Consider the following 20,912-nt stretch of genomic DNA (forward strand, 5'->3'; position numbering starts at 1 on the left):
CTTCCACACAGAGCATGCGCAGAACATTCTAGCAGCAAGCTTTCATCAGCCGACTAAAAATCCCCCCGCTGCTAAAATTACACAGATTGTTCCAATAAAGTCACATTTTAAAAATATCCAGCGGCAAAACAGCTTCTTTAGTATAATTTTTTATTTATTACAAACTATTAAAAACATACTTTTGCAGTGTTTATTCCACCAATTATGTTTGCAGACTACTAAAACACTTTAAACTTGTATTTGCTGTTTACATCTCTATATGCATTTATTATAACCTGCATTATAACCTGCAATATTTATTTTACCACCTGTTGACAACCTGTTTGTCTACATTAGTTTAATTAATCATTATTGTACCCCTGCTATCATGGTTTTATATTCTTACTATAGTATTATGTATTTTATTTTCTGCACTACAGGGTGATTGTAGCCCTAAAACAAACAAAGAAACATGTATAGTATAATAAGTAAGTATAAATAAAGTATAAAAGTATAATTAGGCTGCAACTTGTGATTATTGTTATTTATTAATCTATTCAATATTTATTTCAGAGTTACTTTTGTGGAAAATTGGTGATATCTTCAAATTGCTTATTGCTTATACCTGCATACTATACATAAAATACTTATTTTATAATCTGTTGACAACCTGTTTGTCTACATTAGTTTATTTTATCAATATTGTACTCACTTTTTGCAATTGCTTCACTTGATGTGCTGTGCATATGACCAATAAATTAGGAACTTGTATTTACTGATTGATATTAAAGTGGAGAAAACAAATAATTTAATCAAGTCAGAACTTTTAAACTGGGAGAAGTTGTTGTCATTTAACATGTTTTGGTATTTCAAGCCTTACTTTATTGAATATGCAAGAGTAAGTACTGTATTTGTATCTGTATTCAAATATAACTGTGCAGTGTACGCCTTGGTTCAATATGATACACATTACAATGAAGTTTACAAAAACACACATATGCTAAATGAAATAAAATGATCTACATAGTAAAAATAAGTTTAACTTTCAAATTAAAATCCAGTGTTAACCCAATGTAAAAAAAACACACAAGACTTAAAATTACCACAAATACCACATTTATTTCTCCTTGTAGGTCGTGACAAAATATCCTGTCTGTTAAGTTCTCTATACATTAACACCCATTAGGTTGACTGGCCTGTTGTGGTATTTCTTTGAAATGTCAGCTTCAATCTGCAAAAACAAATAACAATCAAAATTACTGATACATAAACTCAATTAATCCACAACTATACAATTCTCTGTATACATCAAAACGGATAAAATGCCTTTAATGTTTAGATTTTTAGAATTTGAAGCTTCTCTGCTTTCTGTGTTTACTGTCCTCTAACCAGTGAGAAAAATACTACACAGCCGTCTCTTTCTAGTGAACTGGAAAACTGCCAACCCAGTGAACTCACATAAATTGAAATAGTAATCCAATACCTGTTTCTGGAGTTCCCGAGTGCAGCCTGCCAGCAGGTCAACACGGGGCTCCAGTCTGGACTGCTCCTCCAGGGCTTCCCGCTGTTTCTCAGCCATCGTGGCAGCTTTCAGCACCAGAATGTCCGCCTGCTTCAGCTTCTGTCTCAGCACCTCCGACACGCGCTCTACATACCTAAAGAGCACATTTCAAACATAAAATGACAACTTTCTGAAGGAAATCACAGGGTTATATGCTAATTCTGCGGCAGCGTACCGTGGCGAGGCCTGGATCATAAACAGGTGCTGCATCCGGAGAGAGGTGAGGCGACCCAGAAGGTGCTGCACCTCTGACAGCATCTCCCGGACATGATCGCGGGTTTGGCCTTGGATGACAGAAGGGGCCAGCTGGAACTGGCTCATAGCGACCACGTCTCCCTCCTCCCCCATCTCACTTATGCGCTGAGTGAGGAACACTTCCAGCTGTGGACACACACACACACACACACACAGACACACACACACACACAGACACACACAGACAGACACACACACAAAACCAATTCAAACAAATACAATGGATCCCTCTTACTTGTGCTTTCACTGACTGGATTTGAATTTGAACATGTGCAAATCATGTTTTGTTGCTCCCACAAAAGCTTTCTGAACGCTACATTAACCTTTTTTGGGAGCAGTGGAGCTTATCAATGGACTTCCTTGCTCTTGCTCTACCTGTGCATGACAGCTACCTCCACTGTGTGGCTGATGCAGGACTGTCTGCCTGTATTTCTACATGGAGTTTGATAAAGGCCATCAAATAAAAGCCTTTCAGGGATCCTGTCCCCAGACACACTGCGGGTTTAATTTTAAACTGATACAGGAAGTGTTGAGTTGTGTTTTTCATGTCTGTATCATATTCTACAGGTTTGGTCATTGAAACTGTGGTGAAAGTTGTATAATGTTGCTGACAGATAATCTTTGCTGTGAACATCATGTATGTTGTGTATGTGTGTAGGTGAGCAGCAGCTGAACTCACATAGGCTGTGTGGCTGCTTTAACCTTTAACATGGACACAGAAAAAAAACACAATACACACGCACACGTTTTCAGACGACATCACATCTGTTCTCTTATTTAAATCCACTAACTTCAGCACACGATCCAGTGGGTACCAAACTCTAGAGATGCCTCGTGTCTTTTTTGATTCTTGTAGCCGTTTAATGTAATTCTTTTATTGTGTAATTGTATGTTTTACTTGTTCTGCTTGTGTATTCGTGATGGTTGCTCATTCTCAAAGACAGTCTGACTTTATAAAGATTAAAAAAAAACAACACATATACCCCTTAATCATCAGGTGTTGTGGAAGTGGCAGTAAAAATGTTCAGGAGTGCGAATATATGCACAAATTAGCCCTTTAAAGTGGGTTCCTGGGGTAAAAGTTTGGGAGACACAGCTGTATATCGTCTTTGGGGTTTGGTTGGACAAAAATAATAATTCGAAGACATCACCTGTTTTTTACTAAATTAACCCTCAAATAAATATTGAATAGATTAATAAACAGCAAAAATAATCACAAGTTGTAGTCTAATTATACTAATTAACTTCAGTTCACACACAAACATCAACTGGCTGCTCAGTCTTCGAGCGATCTGACTCAACATGACGGTAATCTTTACCTCCATTAGCTCGTCAATAAACTGGCTGCGTGACTGAGAGTTCTCCAGTATGCTTAAAGCGTCCTCACCCCTCGCCACACCCTCAGGACCTAGAAGACGACAGAAACATCTTTACCAAACAACAACAGCCGAGCATGAGAGAAGCTGTGGCGGCCGATTTAAGGACAGAAAAGTAGTTACAGTCAGTGCCCGTGTCCATAATTTCAATTTCTATAGGAGCTGCTTCACCGTCGCCCCAATCAATACCGCCAGCACCCGTGTCCTGTTCAGAGGGGCAGACAGACATGATACATTAGAGCAGGGGTTCCCCACCCTTTATGTCTGATGTCCCCCTACAGGTGGACTACAGGTACCCCTTCATTTTCATCAACATCATCAACACCATCCATCACGCCACTCATTTTAGCTGATTTTAAACGTTGAGTATCACCGTCTGGACTCTACTTGGAGCCGAATCTGTACAATTCAACCACTTTGTTATCATGGCTAATTAAATGTCCATTACTTTTAGTAAACTATCTCTTATATTTTGCTAACAACATGGTTGAAATTAACCTTAATTTTAACCATCTATCAATTACTTTTATCTGTTTCTTTAGAAACCTATTTCAACCATTACCCATTACTTTTAGCTACTTAGACATTTATCAGTTACTTTTAGTCAACTATTCATTATTGTGAGCTATTTAAACATTTATGTATTACTTTTAGTTGACTAATGTCATTGTAACAGTCAGTTCATTACTTTAGCGATCTATTTCTGTTTATCCAACACTTTTATCTTACTATTTCAGTCATTTATATGTTTTCTAGCTGACTGTTTGATCTGTTATTATCACTTTCCTCACTCTTTAACCTCTGGTTGGGAATCACACTGTATTGAAGATAAGGATGTAATGCTGAATGTAATGACTACTGAATGTATATAAAATTAATTATTTTTGTAGAGATTAATCTATTTGAATATCTACATTTCAACTGTTTAATAGTATAAAGGTGAACACGAACTATGTATAAAAACAAATTAAAAAGCAGATATATTCAGGTGTCTTACCTCAGCGCTCGGCTCCAGACTGATCCCCCAGTCTATTCCATCCTCCACTGTGATGCCAGAGTTAACAGCCTGAGTCTCTGTGCCTTTGCCAAAGTCTCCCCAGTCGATCTGAAGCAGCAGTTAAAAGGCAAAACAGAGTCATGGTGAGGGAAATTAGTTGGGAAATGGCACATAAGTATGTTTATTTTAACCTATCTTGGCATTTGTTGAATATCTCACAGCAACATGGGGGTTGTTTTACACACATTTTCCAAACTAAATCCATTTAGTGACCGTGATGATCTCACTGAAATAATTTAACTGAATAACAAAATCAAGCTGGCTTTAATAAGCCTTTATAAATAAAAAACACATTTATTCAAGTTGTTTTTCCTTCTATCTACAGTGAGACAGAAAGTTTCTATTATTTACAGAGACGGTAAAACCAACCGTATCCTCTGTGACTGCATCAGGAGGTGCTTCCTCCACAATGGGCCTCTCAATCGCTGTGGGGGCTTTTCCCATGCTCCATTCATAAAACGTTCTGTTTCCACTCTTCTGGGCAAATGTCAGCATGGGCAGCACTGGTTCAGACCTGCAGAGGATGACACAGAAGCACATGAGACAAAAAGTTAGTCAAAAAGAACAGACAGAGAGTTTTACATTTTATTTAGACTGCTGTGTACATATATATATTAATTTTCATTGCTGATTAATCTGTCAATTACTTTCTCGAACTCTAACTGATTATTTTTTGGTGTATAAATTGTCAAAAGATGGTGAAAAATGTCAATCAATATTTCCAAAAGTCCAAGATGACATCCTCAAATGTCTTGTTTTGCCCACAACCCAAAGATATTCTGTTTACTGTGATAGAAGAATTAAGAAACTACAAAATATTCACATTTCAGATCAAATCATTTATGCTTCTTTTCCTTGAAAAATTACTCAAACCAATTAATCGATTATCAGTCAGCTTCTCCACAGAGTAAGAACAAATTTATCTTATATCTGTAAGCCAGCAGCATCGGTAGGGTAGACAGAAGCACAGAGAAAAACAGTATGAGTAAAGGTTTACTGTATCTTTGATGGTACACTCACCACTCACACACAAAGCGTGTGAAAGCAGCATACAACAGGATCAGCTCCTCTAACTTCGCTGCATCCTTCCCGACTTCATCAAGAACTGCTGGTAGGTCTTTGACCAGAGCTTGAAGCTCACGAGAGACATTTTCTCCCTGTCAGAGGAAAACAATAAAGAAACACAATGAAGAATGTTGATACTGAGCAGGAGTTGGACAAGCATCATGTCGTTTCATCTGTCTCTTAACAAAAGACATAATTCTGAACTCGGTGTAAGTTTTATGGGTTGACACCTTCTGGACGGTTGGTCAATATGATCTTGACCAAATTCTCATTTGATTTCAGCGTTTTAATGTTGTCGTGCAGGTGTCCAGGTTGTTGTACTTACTGTGATGCCGTACTGTTTGCAGGCTGCATAGTAGCGTTCCCTCAGGTCTGCGGCTGAGCTCTGGCACTCCACTTCCCGCCTGCTCAGCTCCTGCTGCAGCTGCTGGGCTTTGGCCAGCTGCCTCCGCAGAGCCGGACCTTCATAGCTCACATTACGAATCAGCAAGCTGGCCACCTCCGCTGGGACACACAATTTGTGATGTTTTTATTTCTATTTTACACATGCAGTAATTTAGTTTCTGTGGCTGGATGATGTTTCCACATATTCTGTAATAATGATAACGAAACAAACAAAAACGACTGATTTTACAGTTTAGAAAAAGATAGCTTTAGATTTTCTGGTGTACACAAGAATGACAACAGGTACAAATACAACAGATACAAAGGAATGATAAATCTAATGATACATCACACTTACCCAAATAGATATTATCTGCCTCATAAAGTGACACAATCTCTTGCCAATCCTGTGACAACAAAAACAGGAATTCAAATCAAAATCTTAAGGAAGATTTAGTGGTTTTAAAGCAGAAGAACATCACACGCAGAAATCCCCTCAGACCACTTGTTTTGTCAAACTAATTGTAAAGTCAGCAGAACTGCTGTGAGACAGACGACAGAAGTTTGTTTAAATTGTTTTCACCTTCATCCTCTGAGACGAATATCTGCCAAAGATGTTCTTGGAGGAAGCTTCAGTTCCCTTTAGGATCTCCACTATCCTCAAGCAGTGAAAGTAGTGAATGTCTATCAATAAAAACAAAATTAGTATTCCAATTTAAACGCACTCATACAGAGGAGGAGGAGGATTGTTGGCCACAAATAAAGCAAACAAACCAACAGCATCTTACACATAAATTACATAAATATACACATGCTAATATAGCTGTAACACAACAAATAAAACCTCAAACGTTTTCCAAGAGTCACAGAGGTGAACAAAAGCTGATTTTTGTTGCATTTGTAATCTGTCATCTGAAAGACATAAATCCCTGATGACATTTAAAAAAATCCAAAGTATCATTTAACAACGATCATAATTGCTTTCAATATATTTCCAGAATCCTCAAAGACTCGTAATAACGATAAAAAATATTTCATTGGTAAAAAAGATTTGAAGTAGTTTGCCAAGTTGTGCCTCTAAAGGAATTTTCTTTAATTACTGCAGATGGCAGACGCACCGCCCTCTCTCTTTACTTGTTTTGTAAGACCCAAGAAAAATACATAGCTTTTTCATACACTAAAATGTATACTGATGTACTGATATTATAGCATGTATGACACAATAGACTGAAATATGTTCACCAAAATATGAAACAGAGGAAAGTAACATATATACACGACATATAACTGATATTCTAACCTTTTTATCTAATGTAAACTGACATATTTTGTGGGATGTGTTGTGTTTAACTCTCAGAAAGCCTGATGCTCATCTCTGTGACCTGAAATAAAACATATGAGAGGCACAATCTGGGGACGTACAGGAGCCGGAGAGAAGCTTCTTGATCTCCTCGTTCTCCGGCATGTCCTGGATGGCAGCGTTGATCTTCTCTCTGATAGTTTTTACTAGATTCTGCCATTTCAGATTACAGTGACGTCGGTCCAGCAGCCAGTCTATGGAGACACAGAATGACTCAACAACATTCATATCTGAGGATTTGGGCTCATTTGATTGATCATATGCTGCAGGGAACAGGTGGTTAAAGTTCTGCTGGAAAAGAAATATTAGCCCTTAAATTTACATGCAATAACATGTGGAATTAATAGCCCATTTTGCACGTGTGTGTTTGCCTTACCCAAAAGTTTGCTTGTCTGTATGTCGATTGGAAGATTTTGAATGTTCTGTAAAAGTGAGAAAACACTCATGACATTAGTATTTCACACTTTCTCCCTATTTTGTAGCTGCACCGTGCACAGGGAGAAATTACAGCTTTACTGCGCTACTTTAAATGGCCACACAGAGCAGAAAGAAGCCTTAACTAAAACTAATCAGCTTTACTGAGCTTTGGGAAATGTTTATTTTCCAGTTAACTGGACTTTTGACTGTGTGACAGCTAGCTGACGTTAGCTAGCATGCTAAATACAACCGAGTCAGAGACTTAATTTCGGCTTACCTCCATTATTTCTTCTCCTCTTCAAAGCGAAAGCACTTCCAAGAGTTTATGGCTTCATTATAAGTTTATTTATGCAGTTTAAATGCAGGGTTGTTGCCAGCATCCGTGTTTCCCTGTTTATGACACGTTACGAGAAGGAGAGCCAATAGAAAAAGGCGATGCTACACAGCCGGGGTGAACTGACCAATGAGGTGTCAGTATGCTGAGCGCGGCAGCTGATTGGTGGATTAGTGCAACGTTCAAGTCCATCGGTAGAGGGCGGTGTCGTCCTTTAATGTCTGCATGCAGGTTTTAAAACGAAATTATTTTCAACTATGCGGTGAATTATTGAGAGTAGGATTTAATCTGGAAAGTAATATATGTACTGTACTTTCTAACCACAAAGATATTAAATCTCAGGAGCATCCTGAGACAGTATGAGTGTTTAGTTAATACCTGTATTTGTTATTTTTACATATATATTTTTGCTTGATAATATTTTAATCACAGGTCAATTTTAAGTAAATAGTACGTTTTTTTCTTTTAATAAAGTGCTTGAAAATCTTCTTTCAGTCTTCAAAAAACTGGAATAGAAGACCACCTTTAGACTTTAATCTGAATTATTTGAGGTACATTTTGGTTAAAACTCCCCTGAGGCATAAATTAATTTAATTCATATAATAGATTTTTCCCTTTGTCCTTGTTAAAATATGCTGCTTGGAATTATTAGGAGATGTGTTTAACCATGAGAACTCCTATTTTGTTATTTCATAAGTTTATTTATTTATGGAAGAAGTACTCAGATCCTTGACCTGAATAAAAATAGCAGCACTACACTGCAAAAATACTCTGTTAGTCATTATTGACAGATTCATGTGTACATTGCAGTTGGTGAAGGTGGAGCTAATTTGAATAACTTTATTTAAAATGCTGGGTCACTTCATTCAAAATAACCCATAATAATTTGTTTGTTGATGATATTTTGGATTATTAATATGAATTTTCAAAGTTACAAATGTCGTCAAATAAACATTGTGGAGTAAATAGTACAACGGTGGCTTAGAAAGATGTCGTAAGATGAGTCTAAAGTGGAAATACAATACAAGTAAAGAACAAACTGTAGACCTACTTAAGTACACGACTTGAGTGAATGTATTCAGTTACACTCATTCACTGGTACTTTGATCCTTCACTCAAATAAAAGCACTTATACAGAATCATTATCATCAAAATGTGCTTAAATTATCAAAAGTATGTGTTCTGCTGAAAAATGGCCCTCGTGACAGATTAATCACAATTATGTTAAATGACCTGATCAGACCATTAAGACTGATACTTAACATGTGAGTATTATGTTACTGTTGTAGTTGTACTTCAGACAGACTGCTTGTTTAGTGTCTGGTGGTTCCCAACAGAGGGGTCGGGTCCCTCTGAAGGGCCGTCAGATAAATCAAAGGGGTCGTCAGGTGATTAAAGAAAAAACAAAAGTTCTGCTGCAAAAATCTGGTTTCATTTGTTGGACTTTTCTTTAACCTTTGTTTGTTTTTGTGAAATATTGAATAGTTGTACCTCTTTGGTCCTCAGGCACTTATCAAAAAGAAGTGAATGGAGAAGTTAGAGTGATAATGATAATGTGTGGACATGCTAACAGCTCATAGACATCTCAAAGGCACCCATAACATAACTTAAACTTAAAATTCTTTGATATAAGTCTGACCCACCAGGAGGCCTCTATAATTTCCTATTCTTGGCTCCAGCTTGAAAACAAAAGGAATTACATAACATGCTGTGTCCTGTGAGCTTGAAGCTGAACAGAAATGCAGCAGCGCCCCTCAAGTGGGCCGACTTCAGGTCATTTGAATGGTAACCAAACTTGCAAAGTAAGCATCCATTCGCCGCTTGTGATTTTTACGCAACCCATGCAAAACATCAGGGCCGCTCAGCCTGCATCTCTTCCTCTCGGTCTCTGTCTCCACTTTAAAGGGAATGCTCAGAGTTGCGTAACAGGAATGGGGAAAGCTCACACACAAAGATGACTTTATTCTACGTCCAAATTCCACATTAAAACTAGACTGGGTTTTAACATGACACTGATAAAAGGGAATTTATTTGCACTTTGGAAAGCTGCACCTCTCAAGTTCACATTAACTCTGATGTCTGATAACTCTGATGCAGACTGGGCTGGCCTGAAGGAAGCTCTCACTAAATCACATGGCTGCAGCGTTTACTCACTCATTCTTTAAGCTGGGCAGGCCCTAGGTGTGTGTGTGTGTGTGTGTGTGTGTGTGTGTGTGTGTGTTTTAGAGGGTGTGTGCTGCAGAGGGGAGAGTACAGAGAGGGAGAGAGAGAGAGGCAGAGGGAGAGAGATGCTGCACCTGTGCATGATCACCTGACAGCAATTATTACAAAGAAAACAGAGAAGAATTTGTTAGCATGGCGGCACAGTTTCCCATCTGAGAGAATCTCCTTCAGCCAGCGCGTCATCAACAAGGTAAGAAAACAGATTTATGAACCTTAAAGCTGTTTCATGTCTCATATATCCTGCTGCAGACAGACAGAATGGACAGTAAAAGCAACACAGTTGGTTGGTTTACTGAAAGCTTTCCAATATATCCATTATAATTAGAAGATACACTTTAAACTTCATTATAAGACAATAAAGTGTGGGACGTATTTCCATTGATGGTCATTGCACTGTCCATTAATCTGCAGCTATTCTGATCATTAATTAACAGCTCAGGTAATTTCTGAAGCAAAAATTGCAAAATATTTGATGGTTCCAAGTTCTTGTATGTGAGAATTTGCTTTTCCTCATCTTACATGATAGTGAATTTAGTACTTTTGGGCTTTTGTACTGTTTGTTGAACAAAACAAGACATTTTACAATGTCATCTTGGACTACAGGAGATTTTGATGAGGATTTTAAGAGAATAAATGACAAAACTGAGAAAATAATCTGCGGTTGGAGCCCAACATGATGGAAATAGATAGAAAATTGGAACTAAAAAACTTTTCCATTGAATCAAACTTAGACTTAGACTTAGACTGAGACTTCTTTTATTGATCCCCCATAGGAGGAAATTTACATGTTGACGACATACTGTATGTTTTTAGATATATTTTAATGTGATGTAGTGACACTGTTTGAGTGAGAATAAGAAACTTTCAAGTGATAAAGTCATATAATTATTGTTGATTACACATTTTTGGACCATGGAGCCTTATCAGCCCTGTGACTTCTTTGTCCACAAAACAAACAACAAAAACACACTTTGAGTGATGCCAATTAGCATTAATACAAAGGCAAAGAACGCCCAACACGTCCTCATCAGCTCGTTCAACTTTACAGTTACGGGTCAACAGTGAAACTGGCACAGGGGACGAAACCTGAGAGTCTAATGAACCTTCAGCTCAGTTATGAGGGCAGCACAGTCCTCGGTGCCCTTGGAGCCTCCGCTCTCCAGCTCAAACACTCTGCTATCGAAAGGCTTTGCAGCTGGTTAGTGATTTCCGAGCGTGGCCACGGTGTTCCCTTCCTGCTGTGATCTCTGAGGCTTTGCTGGGCGGCTCACCCACACATAACAGAATACATAGTAACTTATTAAAGAGAACTATGGAGGGCCTCCTTTATGTCAACAGGGCCTTTTGTCTCAAAGGTCACATCTAAGTCAAACATGGAAGACTAAAGAAATATGTGTGCGTATTGTACGGCTAGGCTCTCTTACTTAACTTAGTGTGAAAGTGCTGTTGGTTACTTTGTCCTGCAGAGACTGCTTGATAAAAAGTCAACAATGTAAATGCACTGCAAACATTTGTTATAGAGAAACCTGTCTTTTTGTTAAAGACCGAACATGTCCATGTTTCTGAATTCATGCGTGATTGTAATATATACATACAAATAACATTAAAGAGATGCTGCAGCCACTAAAAGCTCAGAAACACTATTTGTTACCTGAGTGTCTGCACACAACCAGGTAATTAAGCAACACTAGGGCAAGAAGCACAGTAGGTCCAGACTAAAAAGCACAAGGGCTCTTAAAAAAAAGCTCCTCTTACAATTTTAAGTTACTATTCAAACCCTGTCACAACTTTAAAATAAAACATGTCTCGTTCTCCTGAACCTTGGCACCACGTGAGCGTGCCAGGCCCCGAGCATCACATGCTTCTGATAAGAGTAAGATGAGTGTTTCTGCAGAGGGACTGTGTATTTGCATAGGTGCTCCATGATGAAATGACCACACCGAAGGAGGATTTGTGTGGTTCTTGTTTGCTTCCTGTCAGTGCTCATAAAACACAAATCATCGCGTCTGTGAAACTCGTAAACTTAATCAAAATACTTGAGAAACATTTAAAGGCGCATTAGAGCTGAAACAAGAGGAAGATCATAGTTTTAATGATAAACTGTTCTTACATGTTACCATTACTTTTCCAATGTATATTTATTTAGAGTTATTTGCATTTGACAGTAGAGATACACACAGGAAATGTGGGTTCTGCAGCCATAAAACCGGGATGTGGCAGTCAAATGAGATGTGCTTTTGTTTCGTTAATTACTCTTAGCTAATTGATAAATGATAAATTGAGAATTGAGATTTGCAAAATGTGAAAAACACCCATCACAGTTCTCTTGAGCCCGAGATGACTTCACCAAATGCCTTGTTTTGTCCGACCAACAGTCCAAAATACAAAGACATTCAAATTACAATCACATAAGACCAAGAAAAGCAGCAACACCTCACATTTAAGGCATTTTTACCTGAGAAATAACTGAAACGATCATTAGATTATCAAAACAACTATTGCTGATGCAGCTGAAAGGTCAGTTTGACCTCAGAAATAGTAGTTTTAATAAAAACATGAACGAATGAATGATGTTACCTCACTTACAAGCTTTTTCCAGAGGTTCAGAGCAAACTGATGGAGACAAAGCCACAATGAGATGTGGTTGAAAGCTCTAGAAAAAACTAGTAAGTGAACTGTGAGTCTAGAGCCTCTTTATTAGTGTCATTACCAGGTCGGTTTATATATGATATCTTAGACAGCTCACCATTAACCTGTGTGTAATATATTCAAAGGTCGTCATCAGACAATATTTATTCCATGAGTTATTTTAGCAATATGTTATGTTGTCAGGGGAACAACTCTGTGTGCCTATACGCACCCATAAATCCAAATTACTGAGGCTGAAATCATATAAATAGATAATCCAGAGGCCAGCTGTTATTACGTAAATGTGACATAAGAGTCTCCCTCACTGGCATTAAGACAACAGCTCACTTCTTCATCAGTCAAAGACCTTTTTTTTTTTCCCTCCTGACTTCATATCAGATCACATGAGAGGGACAGAGGATACTCTTCAGATGCTCATTAATTTATCAGCTGAGAGCACAGTGTCAGGTGTCCCCCTCCACCACCACCACCACCCCCCCGTTAGGTTACAGGTCCTGCTCACGGAGATGTGAAGAAGCCATCCACGATCACTGTCTGCTGTCTAAATACGCACCTGAGACACGTGGAGCAGAATATTAGAGAGTCACGTCTCATCTAAACATCATGTCCAGCATGGGCTCGGTCTAATCTATGATCAATACTAATCTGCAGCACAAATAATCCATGTAACAAAGCCAAATTTACTTTTAATGTAGTTAAGATACTTGAGTACAATGTTAAGGTACTTTGATTGATGCTGCTTTATACTTCTACTCTACTACATTTACAGGGCCATTGGTGTAATTTCAGCAGTAATGAAGTCATATGTCTAAATTCCCCAAATAACCTTTAAACCCTTAAGAAATATGTTTTAACGTCTGTGAAACTTTCTGATTGTTTTCTATTTTTTTTTGTCTAATTTCATCATTTTTTTTAAAAAAGCTTTTAATTATAACTTACACTGAAGGTTTATGACTGGGTGAAATTTGCTCAGTTGTCATGGTGACGGTCCAGTTGTTATAACAACAGTAACAAGTGGTCGCTCACGGGATGAGACGATACCTCTGTCTTTGTTCAAAGATGGTGGTCTGATGATGGTTTACAAGAGGGAAGACAATTTTTACAAAAATAAGTCCAGTCCCCTCTTCCCATATTTTTATCATCCTACATTTCATCCTATGTCCTATATTTCTTAGGGGTTCAGATGATTGTTCTTTGGATTGGAGTTGTTGTTATTTAAAGGTTATTATGCTGTGATTTCACTGGTCCGCCAGTTTGACCTGCTGTACCTACAGGCCTGTTCAGGATGACGATCATTTTAATTGTCCCAGTGTGTTTTAAGGAGTCAGTTATCTAAAAGATGTTGGCAAAATAAAGTTACAAACCTTCTCAAACTAGTGTTGTTCTTCCAATTAATGTGTCTGCCACAGTTTGCTCACAGAAATGTGGCCATTATCAATAAATGTGTGAGTAAGTCTGTGCTCTGTGGCCCTCAGGTCGGTGCTCTGGTGACTGTGGGAGCCATGGCTGATCCAAGCTGGTGGAAGCTGACCTTCTCACGCAAGAAGAAATCTGAATCTAAGGTTCTTTATGAGATCCCGGCCGAGTACGGCAGCAACACCGGAAACAAAGAGCATCCGAGCAGCAACCCGCCTCCGGACCATATGGACAGCCAGTTCAATGCCAGACTGGAGAAGATAGTAGATAAATCTGCCACCAAGGGCCGCCACGTCAAGGTCTCCCACTCTGGACGCTTCAAGGAGAAGAAGAAGGTCCGTGCCACGCTGGCCGAGAACCCGAATCTGTTCGCAGAGCACGGCCTCAGTGACGAGAACCATAAAATAAAGGCTGACCAATAGCACAGGAGCTCCCAAACACGCACATACTTGATCACAAACGTGTCATATATCAGTGTCACACTTACACACAAGCTTAGAGGAGAAATATACACAAGCACGACCATGTGGTATTACATTTGCAACGTGCAAGGTGGATAAACACTTGTTACCAGGCGCCACACCCAGGTAGATACTGTAACCATGTGGACTCACACCTATACAAACACCTTCTATCAGCAGACAACCATTAGACGTTCACCTTTACACAAACCTTTACTGGAGACACTTTTCTTCTGTCTGATTTTCTCACATTGCTCTTATTTATCTTCACATATGATCAGTGACATGAAGAAAAAGTCCAGCCGAACCTCATCGCAAACATGCTTATGAATGAATAGTAATGTTGTTGTAAATTAAGTTTTTATTTTTATTATTATGGATGTAGAGTTTTGGAATTAAACGTCACTTTTTTTTATGTCTTGCATAATCAATTCACACGGGAAGAAACATCTGTGGAGCAAATTTTTATTACATTTTTATCACGGAAGAAAAATAGAGACCTGATATTGCCGACTGTGTCTGAAAATATTGTGAATACTCTGCAAATATGGTGAATTTAAAAACAAAAATATGTTGTTTATATCATCTTTTCTGGAATCCTAAAAAGCAAAATTGCATTTTGTTTTTAATAAATGAAACAAGATGAGTTAAAACGTAAGAGCACTTTGTATTTGTGCAGCCAGAAATGCAGGTATGCGAGACATTTTTTGAACTTGTAGATCAACGACTTAAGCGACTCAGCGTGATAATCTTGGCTTTAGGTTACTGGAGCCTGTGTGTGCTGGTTTGTTGACATGGTGATAGTAAGCAGACACTGATATTCAATACCTGGTGTTGTGCTTCTACATTTTGTGATATGGTAGTCCTTATGTCAGTACGGACGGGCTGCAGTCAGTCAACAACAATCCAGCTGGTGGCGCTCGAAGCAGTGGTGGAGGAAGTATTGTATTATTATATAATACCACACAGAAGAAATACTAGTTAGTGAATGTATATACATATAATCAGGAAACATACTAGTATAAGTACTTAATGCAGAAAAAGATGCCCCTTTGCCTGTTGCACTGTAAATATTAATGTTAAAGCTTTTACTGTTGGAGTTGGTTGAACTATTTTGTGAATAAAGCACTATTCAGACACTATTCAGACACAAGGCAATTCAAAGTGCTTTACGGGGACATAAAACACAATAAAAACAAAACACAGAAACATTAAAATTGCGACTTATTATTAGTTTCATTCTGGATTAATCACCTGATTATTTTCTCTGTCAATTGACTGATTGTTTGGTTTATAAAATAATGACAAAATGTCGTCACAAAAGCCCAAAGTGACGCCTTTACGGTGCTTCTTTGTCCCAAAGTCCTCTAAATTATCAAAGATTAATTGCGATTAATTGATAAAAGGAAAGCAGCTACACCGCCCAGTAACCATGAAATGTTTCTGCATGAAAAATGACTTTTACGACTAGTTGTTCAGCTGTATTCCTGTGCACTATTGGACAATTTAATTCACAACAAAACATCATATTTTATAAACTCGTCATATGTTTTGTCTGCAAAAATATTAATTTGCAATGTAACTGCAGCTGTCAAATAATTGATTGGTGTAAAAAGTACAAATTAAACGTAGTGAATAGTAGTAATAGTAGTAGTAGTACTTCAGATATGCACTTAAGGAAACGTACTTTGTCTTTTGAGTCTAAACATTATTCTTTTTTGTTGACTGTTGTCGAGCTGCTGACATCTGCTGGACAAACGTGCACTCGTTGCAGATTTAACTTCATCACTGGCTTTTATTCCACAGTTAATTCAAGTCAAAATAACATTCTTAATCCTCCATCTGTAAACAACAAATGACTCAATCTCATTCTCAAATAGTACAAGACATAAATGATACACACGATAGTTGGCACAATTCAAACAATCAGCTCTTTTAATCTCATTATTAAAAGGCGGGCGGACCCACTGTCTTGATTTAAGACTGCTACGATCCATTTAAATTAAAGTCACTTTACTTACAGGTAACACAGTATTCTTCTGTCCCATAATTCCTTATCATTTCCTAAAAAGACACTGACATGTTGCTGTAAATTCCTGCTACGTAATCTAGTAATAATTATCAAGGAAAACAGAGACCGTTCTCAGCTGTCCAGTACACTTCCAGTTGATTCATTCACATTTATTACTAAAAATGTTTAATTTATCTACAGTGAAACAAACAACACAGTTTTCAATAACAAACAATGAGGAATGAATACACACAGTGGCCGGTTTATTAGGTACACCTGCACGATCAGCTGCAACTCATAACAACAGCTCTGCCATAACTTCTACGTTCACAGAGTTTATAATGTTCTGTTTTTGTTGAAAATAAGAGTAAATTAAACTACATGTTTCTTATGATATGTGATAAATAAATGTGGTGTGGTGCTGGACAACATTATATTGGGAGGTGCTCCTACTTTTTTGTCCCTTTTCTTTACATACATGGGGGAGCGAAGGGACAATATTAGAAACACCAGCACTAACAATGACCTTAATGTATAATTCAAGCATAATACAGGTAAATGTTATGGCAGAGCAGTTCCATTGGATCGGATTAGATTGCACAGCTCTTCCTAAAAAAGCGCCAACTGAGTGCATTTATGTGACTTTAAAACAGCAACAACAATCATGAAGTGCTTTTAAAGTCAAATATCTCAAAACTTTGCCTCCATTTTCCCTGAAATTAGAACCAAAGCACAATTAGGAAAACACAAACCTGTGAAATCAAGCGTCACAGATTATTTCAACAAGGAAAATGGATCATACAAAGCAGAACAGCTGTGACTACAAAGTACTGACGATAAGTGGACAGTCTGGTACAGATTGTGCTTTTCAAGAACTTACTCACAGTTTTCAACAGCGGAAAAGTTAACAGAGAAACTGTTGAATAACCAACGTCACTGTCGATCATTGTTTGACCAGATCAGGTGGAGTTTGCTCTGCTGTGTTGGTTTGCTGAACAGCTGACGCAACACCTCAGTGGTTAAAACTGCTATCAGAGACTTCTCATGGCTCAAAGACAACATGATGGCGTTTGGCTTGTTGATGACTCCTACACACACAGCAGCACCTATTTAATTAACACCAAATGCTTTGTATCAGTACCTGTAGGTGAGCAGTTATTTCAAGTAAGGTCAAGTAATGATGAGGTCAAATGATGAGACGTCCCTCCCGTCTCATGGGGACAGCCGCTGGTACAGCCAGCCGCCCTCTGCAGCGTGCTGAAACTCCCCCAGCTCACTCTCTCCATCCCTCGGCTTGGTGAAAACGATGCGGTCGTGGAGTCTGTTGGTCTGACCCTGCCAGAACTCCATCAGGTAGGGCTTGACGATGTAGCCGCCCCTGTTGACGACAGACGGCGGGAATATTCAGAAAAGAGTTGGATGGGACGACAGATATGAGTAAATATGCAGCTGCTGAATAACATAAAGAACGACTCTGTCCAGCTTCCTAGCACCTCTGGCGCTCACTAGCTAACATGTTTAAACTGGGCAGTGCATCATTCCTGACTGCAAACTGGGACATTATGACCACAGGAAACTTTAAATTTTAAATACATTTTGCAGAAAAACAATGAAAATGTAATTTGATTATTTTGTCCTCAATTATAATGCAAATATAACAACATCTATATCTACTTTATTTAACTGTACAAGATTAAAATCAACCATTTGGGTGCCAGACTATTTCTTGGCTGGGTGCAGTAACTTCCTGGATTCTCCACTGGTTGCCTGGCAACTGAGATTGTTTGACACCTAAGCACCTGTAAAACTGTGACTTCATGTCCTTCATGTCTTTGGGGTTCATATGGATTTAATAACTTGTCATATTTAATGAGCTTTAAAAGGTGCAGACATGGCAAAGTTAGCTACATTAGCACAGAGCCAGGCTAGCTGTTTCCCTTTGTTTCCAGTCATTATGCTAAGCTAAGCTAACTGGCTACAAAAAGTGCCCAAAATGTTGCAAAAATCAAAATCTTGCAAATCTTCATCTTTCATGTCATTTCAAGAGTTAAGTTTTAATGTTAAGACCAAAAAGTCATGCTTACCAGTAGTCAGGCATAGGCACCTCTGTGTCCTTGTATTTCTCTATCAGTTCTGCATTTTTCTGCCTGAGATACTAAAAGAAAAGACTCAGTGACAATGAATCCTTTAAGATTTAAGTATTAGCTACATGATGCAGTTTAGTTTCGGTGCATCTCTTACGTCTCTATTGGGAACCGGAGTGCTCTGACGGCTCACGACGGCCCCGATCTGGCTGCTCTTTGGTCGGGAGTGGAAGTATTCACTGGAGCTCTGGAAGGGGATTCTCTCCACGCCGCCCTCAATACGAATCTGCACGTCAAAATCAATATTAATAAACATTTCCTGTGGGGAAAATCAATTTGAATTTTACCAATAAGACAGACTTTGATGGAAGACGCTGACCTGTCTGTTAAGGGGCTCCCAGTAGAAGACCAGACAGGCGTATGGATTGCTCTCCTGTGGACAAAGAACAGATCAGACGGGCTGATATTGATCAATAAAAAGGAAGGAGGTCAGCACTGCACACTGTTATTCCAAGGAATAAAATAGGAACCTGAATATACACAAAACTACTAATAGAACTGATAACTGTTCTTGATTAATCAATCATTGTTTGGTCCATAAAATGTCAGAAAATAAAAGACTAAACTAACAAATTAAAAAAGCTTGTTTTGTCGGTCTAACAGCCAAAAACCCAAAGATATTTGGTTTATTATCTGAGAATATTGCAAATATTGATAATCGAGAAGCTGGAGGTGGTGAATTTTTGTCATTTTTCTTAAACAATTAAAGAAATCCTCTAAAATGTTGCTTACATTTATTGATTAAAATGAGTAATCACTTCAGCTTTAATACAAACAAAACTGACGCACCAGGAAGTCAGACAGTGATGACTGTAAATCACAGCGGCAAAGCAGTTACACCAGTGCGTTATTATTTTATTTGCTTTAAATTTATATGTGAAAAAGCATGAAAAAATAAAGGGACAACAGCACATTAATAATAATAATAATAACCATCACATTTAAACGCTTCATTTGACCCCTTTTTAGTGCATTTTAAGGTCACACTGAGTGTGAGACAGATAGACAGACCAGATCCTCACCAGCTCTGAACCCTTTCGGCTCTCGTAGTTGGTAAAAAACCGGAAACCTTCGTTGCTGTAACCTTTCAGGAGGACCATCCGAGCAGACGGACGTCCATCTCTGTGCAGACAGGAACAACATTAGACTGGGGGGGGGGGAAATAAATGGAAGAAAAATCAGCACCTTCATTTCAAAGCAGTAGGTGTTACCTACTTGGTGGCGGTGGCGATGCACATGGCATTGGCCTCTCCAATTTCTGGGCACTTTGTGGCTTGATCAAACCAGTCTCCAAACTGTTTGATTGGGTCCAAAGATACGAGCTGACTCTCCTCAAAGCACTGCAAACAGAAAAGTCATTAACAGATGACTGCAGAGAGAAACACACACTGAGTGATTACTGGGTGTGCATGCATGGTAACCTTGTCACTGCCATTAAATGACTAAACTGGGGGGTGTTTAATAGACTGTGCAGGCCAGCAGTCAAAGAGGGGAGCATGCAAACACACATATCTCCTTTCTCCAGCTGTGTCACACACTGAATTAAGTGTTGCATGAAAACAGCACACAGTGCAGCATGTGCACACCTTGCAGTGGACTTATAACATCATAACCTTGCAGCTACACAAACTGGAGCAGTGGACTGAGTCGTGCGACCCTACCTGCTACAGGTAATTCAAGTCTTTTGAATGCCACTCACCTCCTCATCTCCTTTGTATTTCTTCCTCATGTCACTCAGGTCCATTGTTGTGCGGTCACTCGTTGATTTCCGGTAGAAGTTGAGTGCAAACGCGCTTTGCTGCCCCGCTGCTACAGTGGCAGGACAGGCAGGATATCTTCCTAATAAACTGATTCGCCTCAATAAAGTCTTACTGAGTGTGCGCCTCATTCTTGTCAAACTGACCCTGACGTAACCGCGCAGCCTGCCTTACGTAACGCGTTTTGTAACGACATTTAAAACGAATTTTTTTCAAATCGTATATTTCACACTTTTCACACGTTAGGGATAAATAAAAGATTGTGTGTATTTAAGATACGATTTAAACACAAAATTAGAAAAAGTGACGACTAAAAAAACACATGCTGCATTCAGGTCTTATCTGTAATTGCGCCAACGTCATCCACCTAAGCTAGTTGTATCCGTGGATTTATTAAATCATAATTATAATGATAAAACATCTTTTTTCCTGTTTGAAATGTATGATATATCCCGTTTAACGA

At 38.6% G+C, this 20,912-nt stretch overlaps 3 protein-coding genes across 3 annotated transcripts; 1 reads left to right on the plus strand and 2 right to left on the minus strand.

The window, feature by feature from the left end:
• Window positions 1-1,078: 1,078 nt before the first annotated feature.
• Window positions 1,079-7,849, minus strand: cdk5rap3 (CDK5 regulatory subunit associated protein 3). The gene is made up of 14 exons (XM_070851757.1): window positions 7,732-7,849; window positions 7,414-7,459; window positions 7,100-7,231; window positions 6,261-6,361; window positions 6,036-6,084; window positions 5,619-5,797; window positions 5,249-5,385; window positions 4,598-4,742; window positions 4,169-4,276; window positions 3,295-3,376; window positions 3,115-3,203; window positions 1,716-1,921; window positions 1,463-1,634; window positions 1,079-1,210 (listed from the first exon to the last, which is right to left on the minus strand). Exons 1-14 carry the CDS (start codon window positions 7,735-7,737, stop codon window positions 1,145-1,147), a joined length of 1,518 nt encoding a protein of 505 aa, XP_070707858.1. The 5' UTR covers window positions 7,738-7,849; the 3' UTR covers window positions 1,079-1,144.
• Window positions 7,850-10,067: 2,218 nt separating this feature from the next.
• On the plus strand, window positions 10,068-15,160 carry prr15lb (proline rich 15 like b). Its single transcript, XM_070852121.1, has 2 exons — window positions 10,068-10,201; window positions 14,136-15,160. Exon 2 carries the CDS (start codon window positions 14,163-14,165, stop codon window positions 14,496-14,498), a length of 336 nt encoding a protein of 111 aa, XP_070708222.1. The 5' UTR covers window positions 10,068-10,201; window positions 14,136-14,162; the 3' UTR covers window positions 14,499-15,160.
• A 2,563-nt stretch (window positions 15,161-17,723) lies between these two features.
• On the minus strand, window positions 17,724-20,580 carry pnpo (pyridoxamine 5'-phosphate oxidase). Its single transcript, XM_070852329.1, has 7 exons — window positions 20,392-20,580; window positions 19,908-20,032; window positions 19,715-19,814; window positions 19,012-19,065; window positions 18,790-18,918; window positions 18,633-18,703; window positions 17,724-17,926 (listed from the first exon to the last, which is right to left on the minus strand). The coding sequence occupies exons 1-7, from the start codon at window positions 20,578-20,580 to the stop codon at window positions 17,761-17,763; spliced, it is 834 nt and encodes a 277-aa protein (XP_070708430.1). The 3' UTR covers window positions 17,724-17,760.
• Window positions 20,581-20,912: the final 332 nt, after the last annotated feature.

The sequence above is a fragment of the Pempheris klunzingeri genome, chromosome 20, assembly GCF_042242105.1.
Source record: "Pempheris klunzingeri isolate RE-2024b chromosome 20, fPemKlu1.hap1, whole genome shotgun sequence".
NCBI classification, from domain to species: Eukaryota; Metazoa; Chordata; class Actinopteri; order Acropomatiformes; family Pempheridae; genus Pempheris; species Pempheris klunzingeri.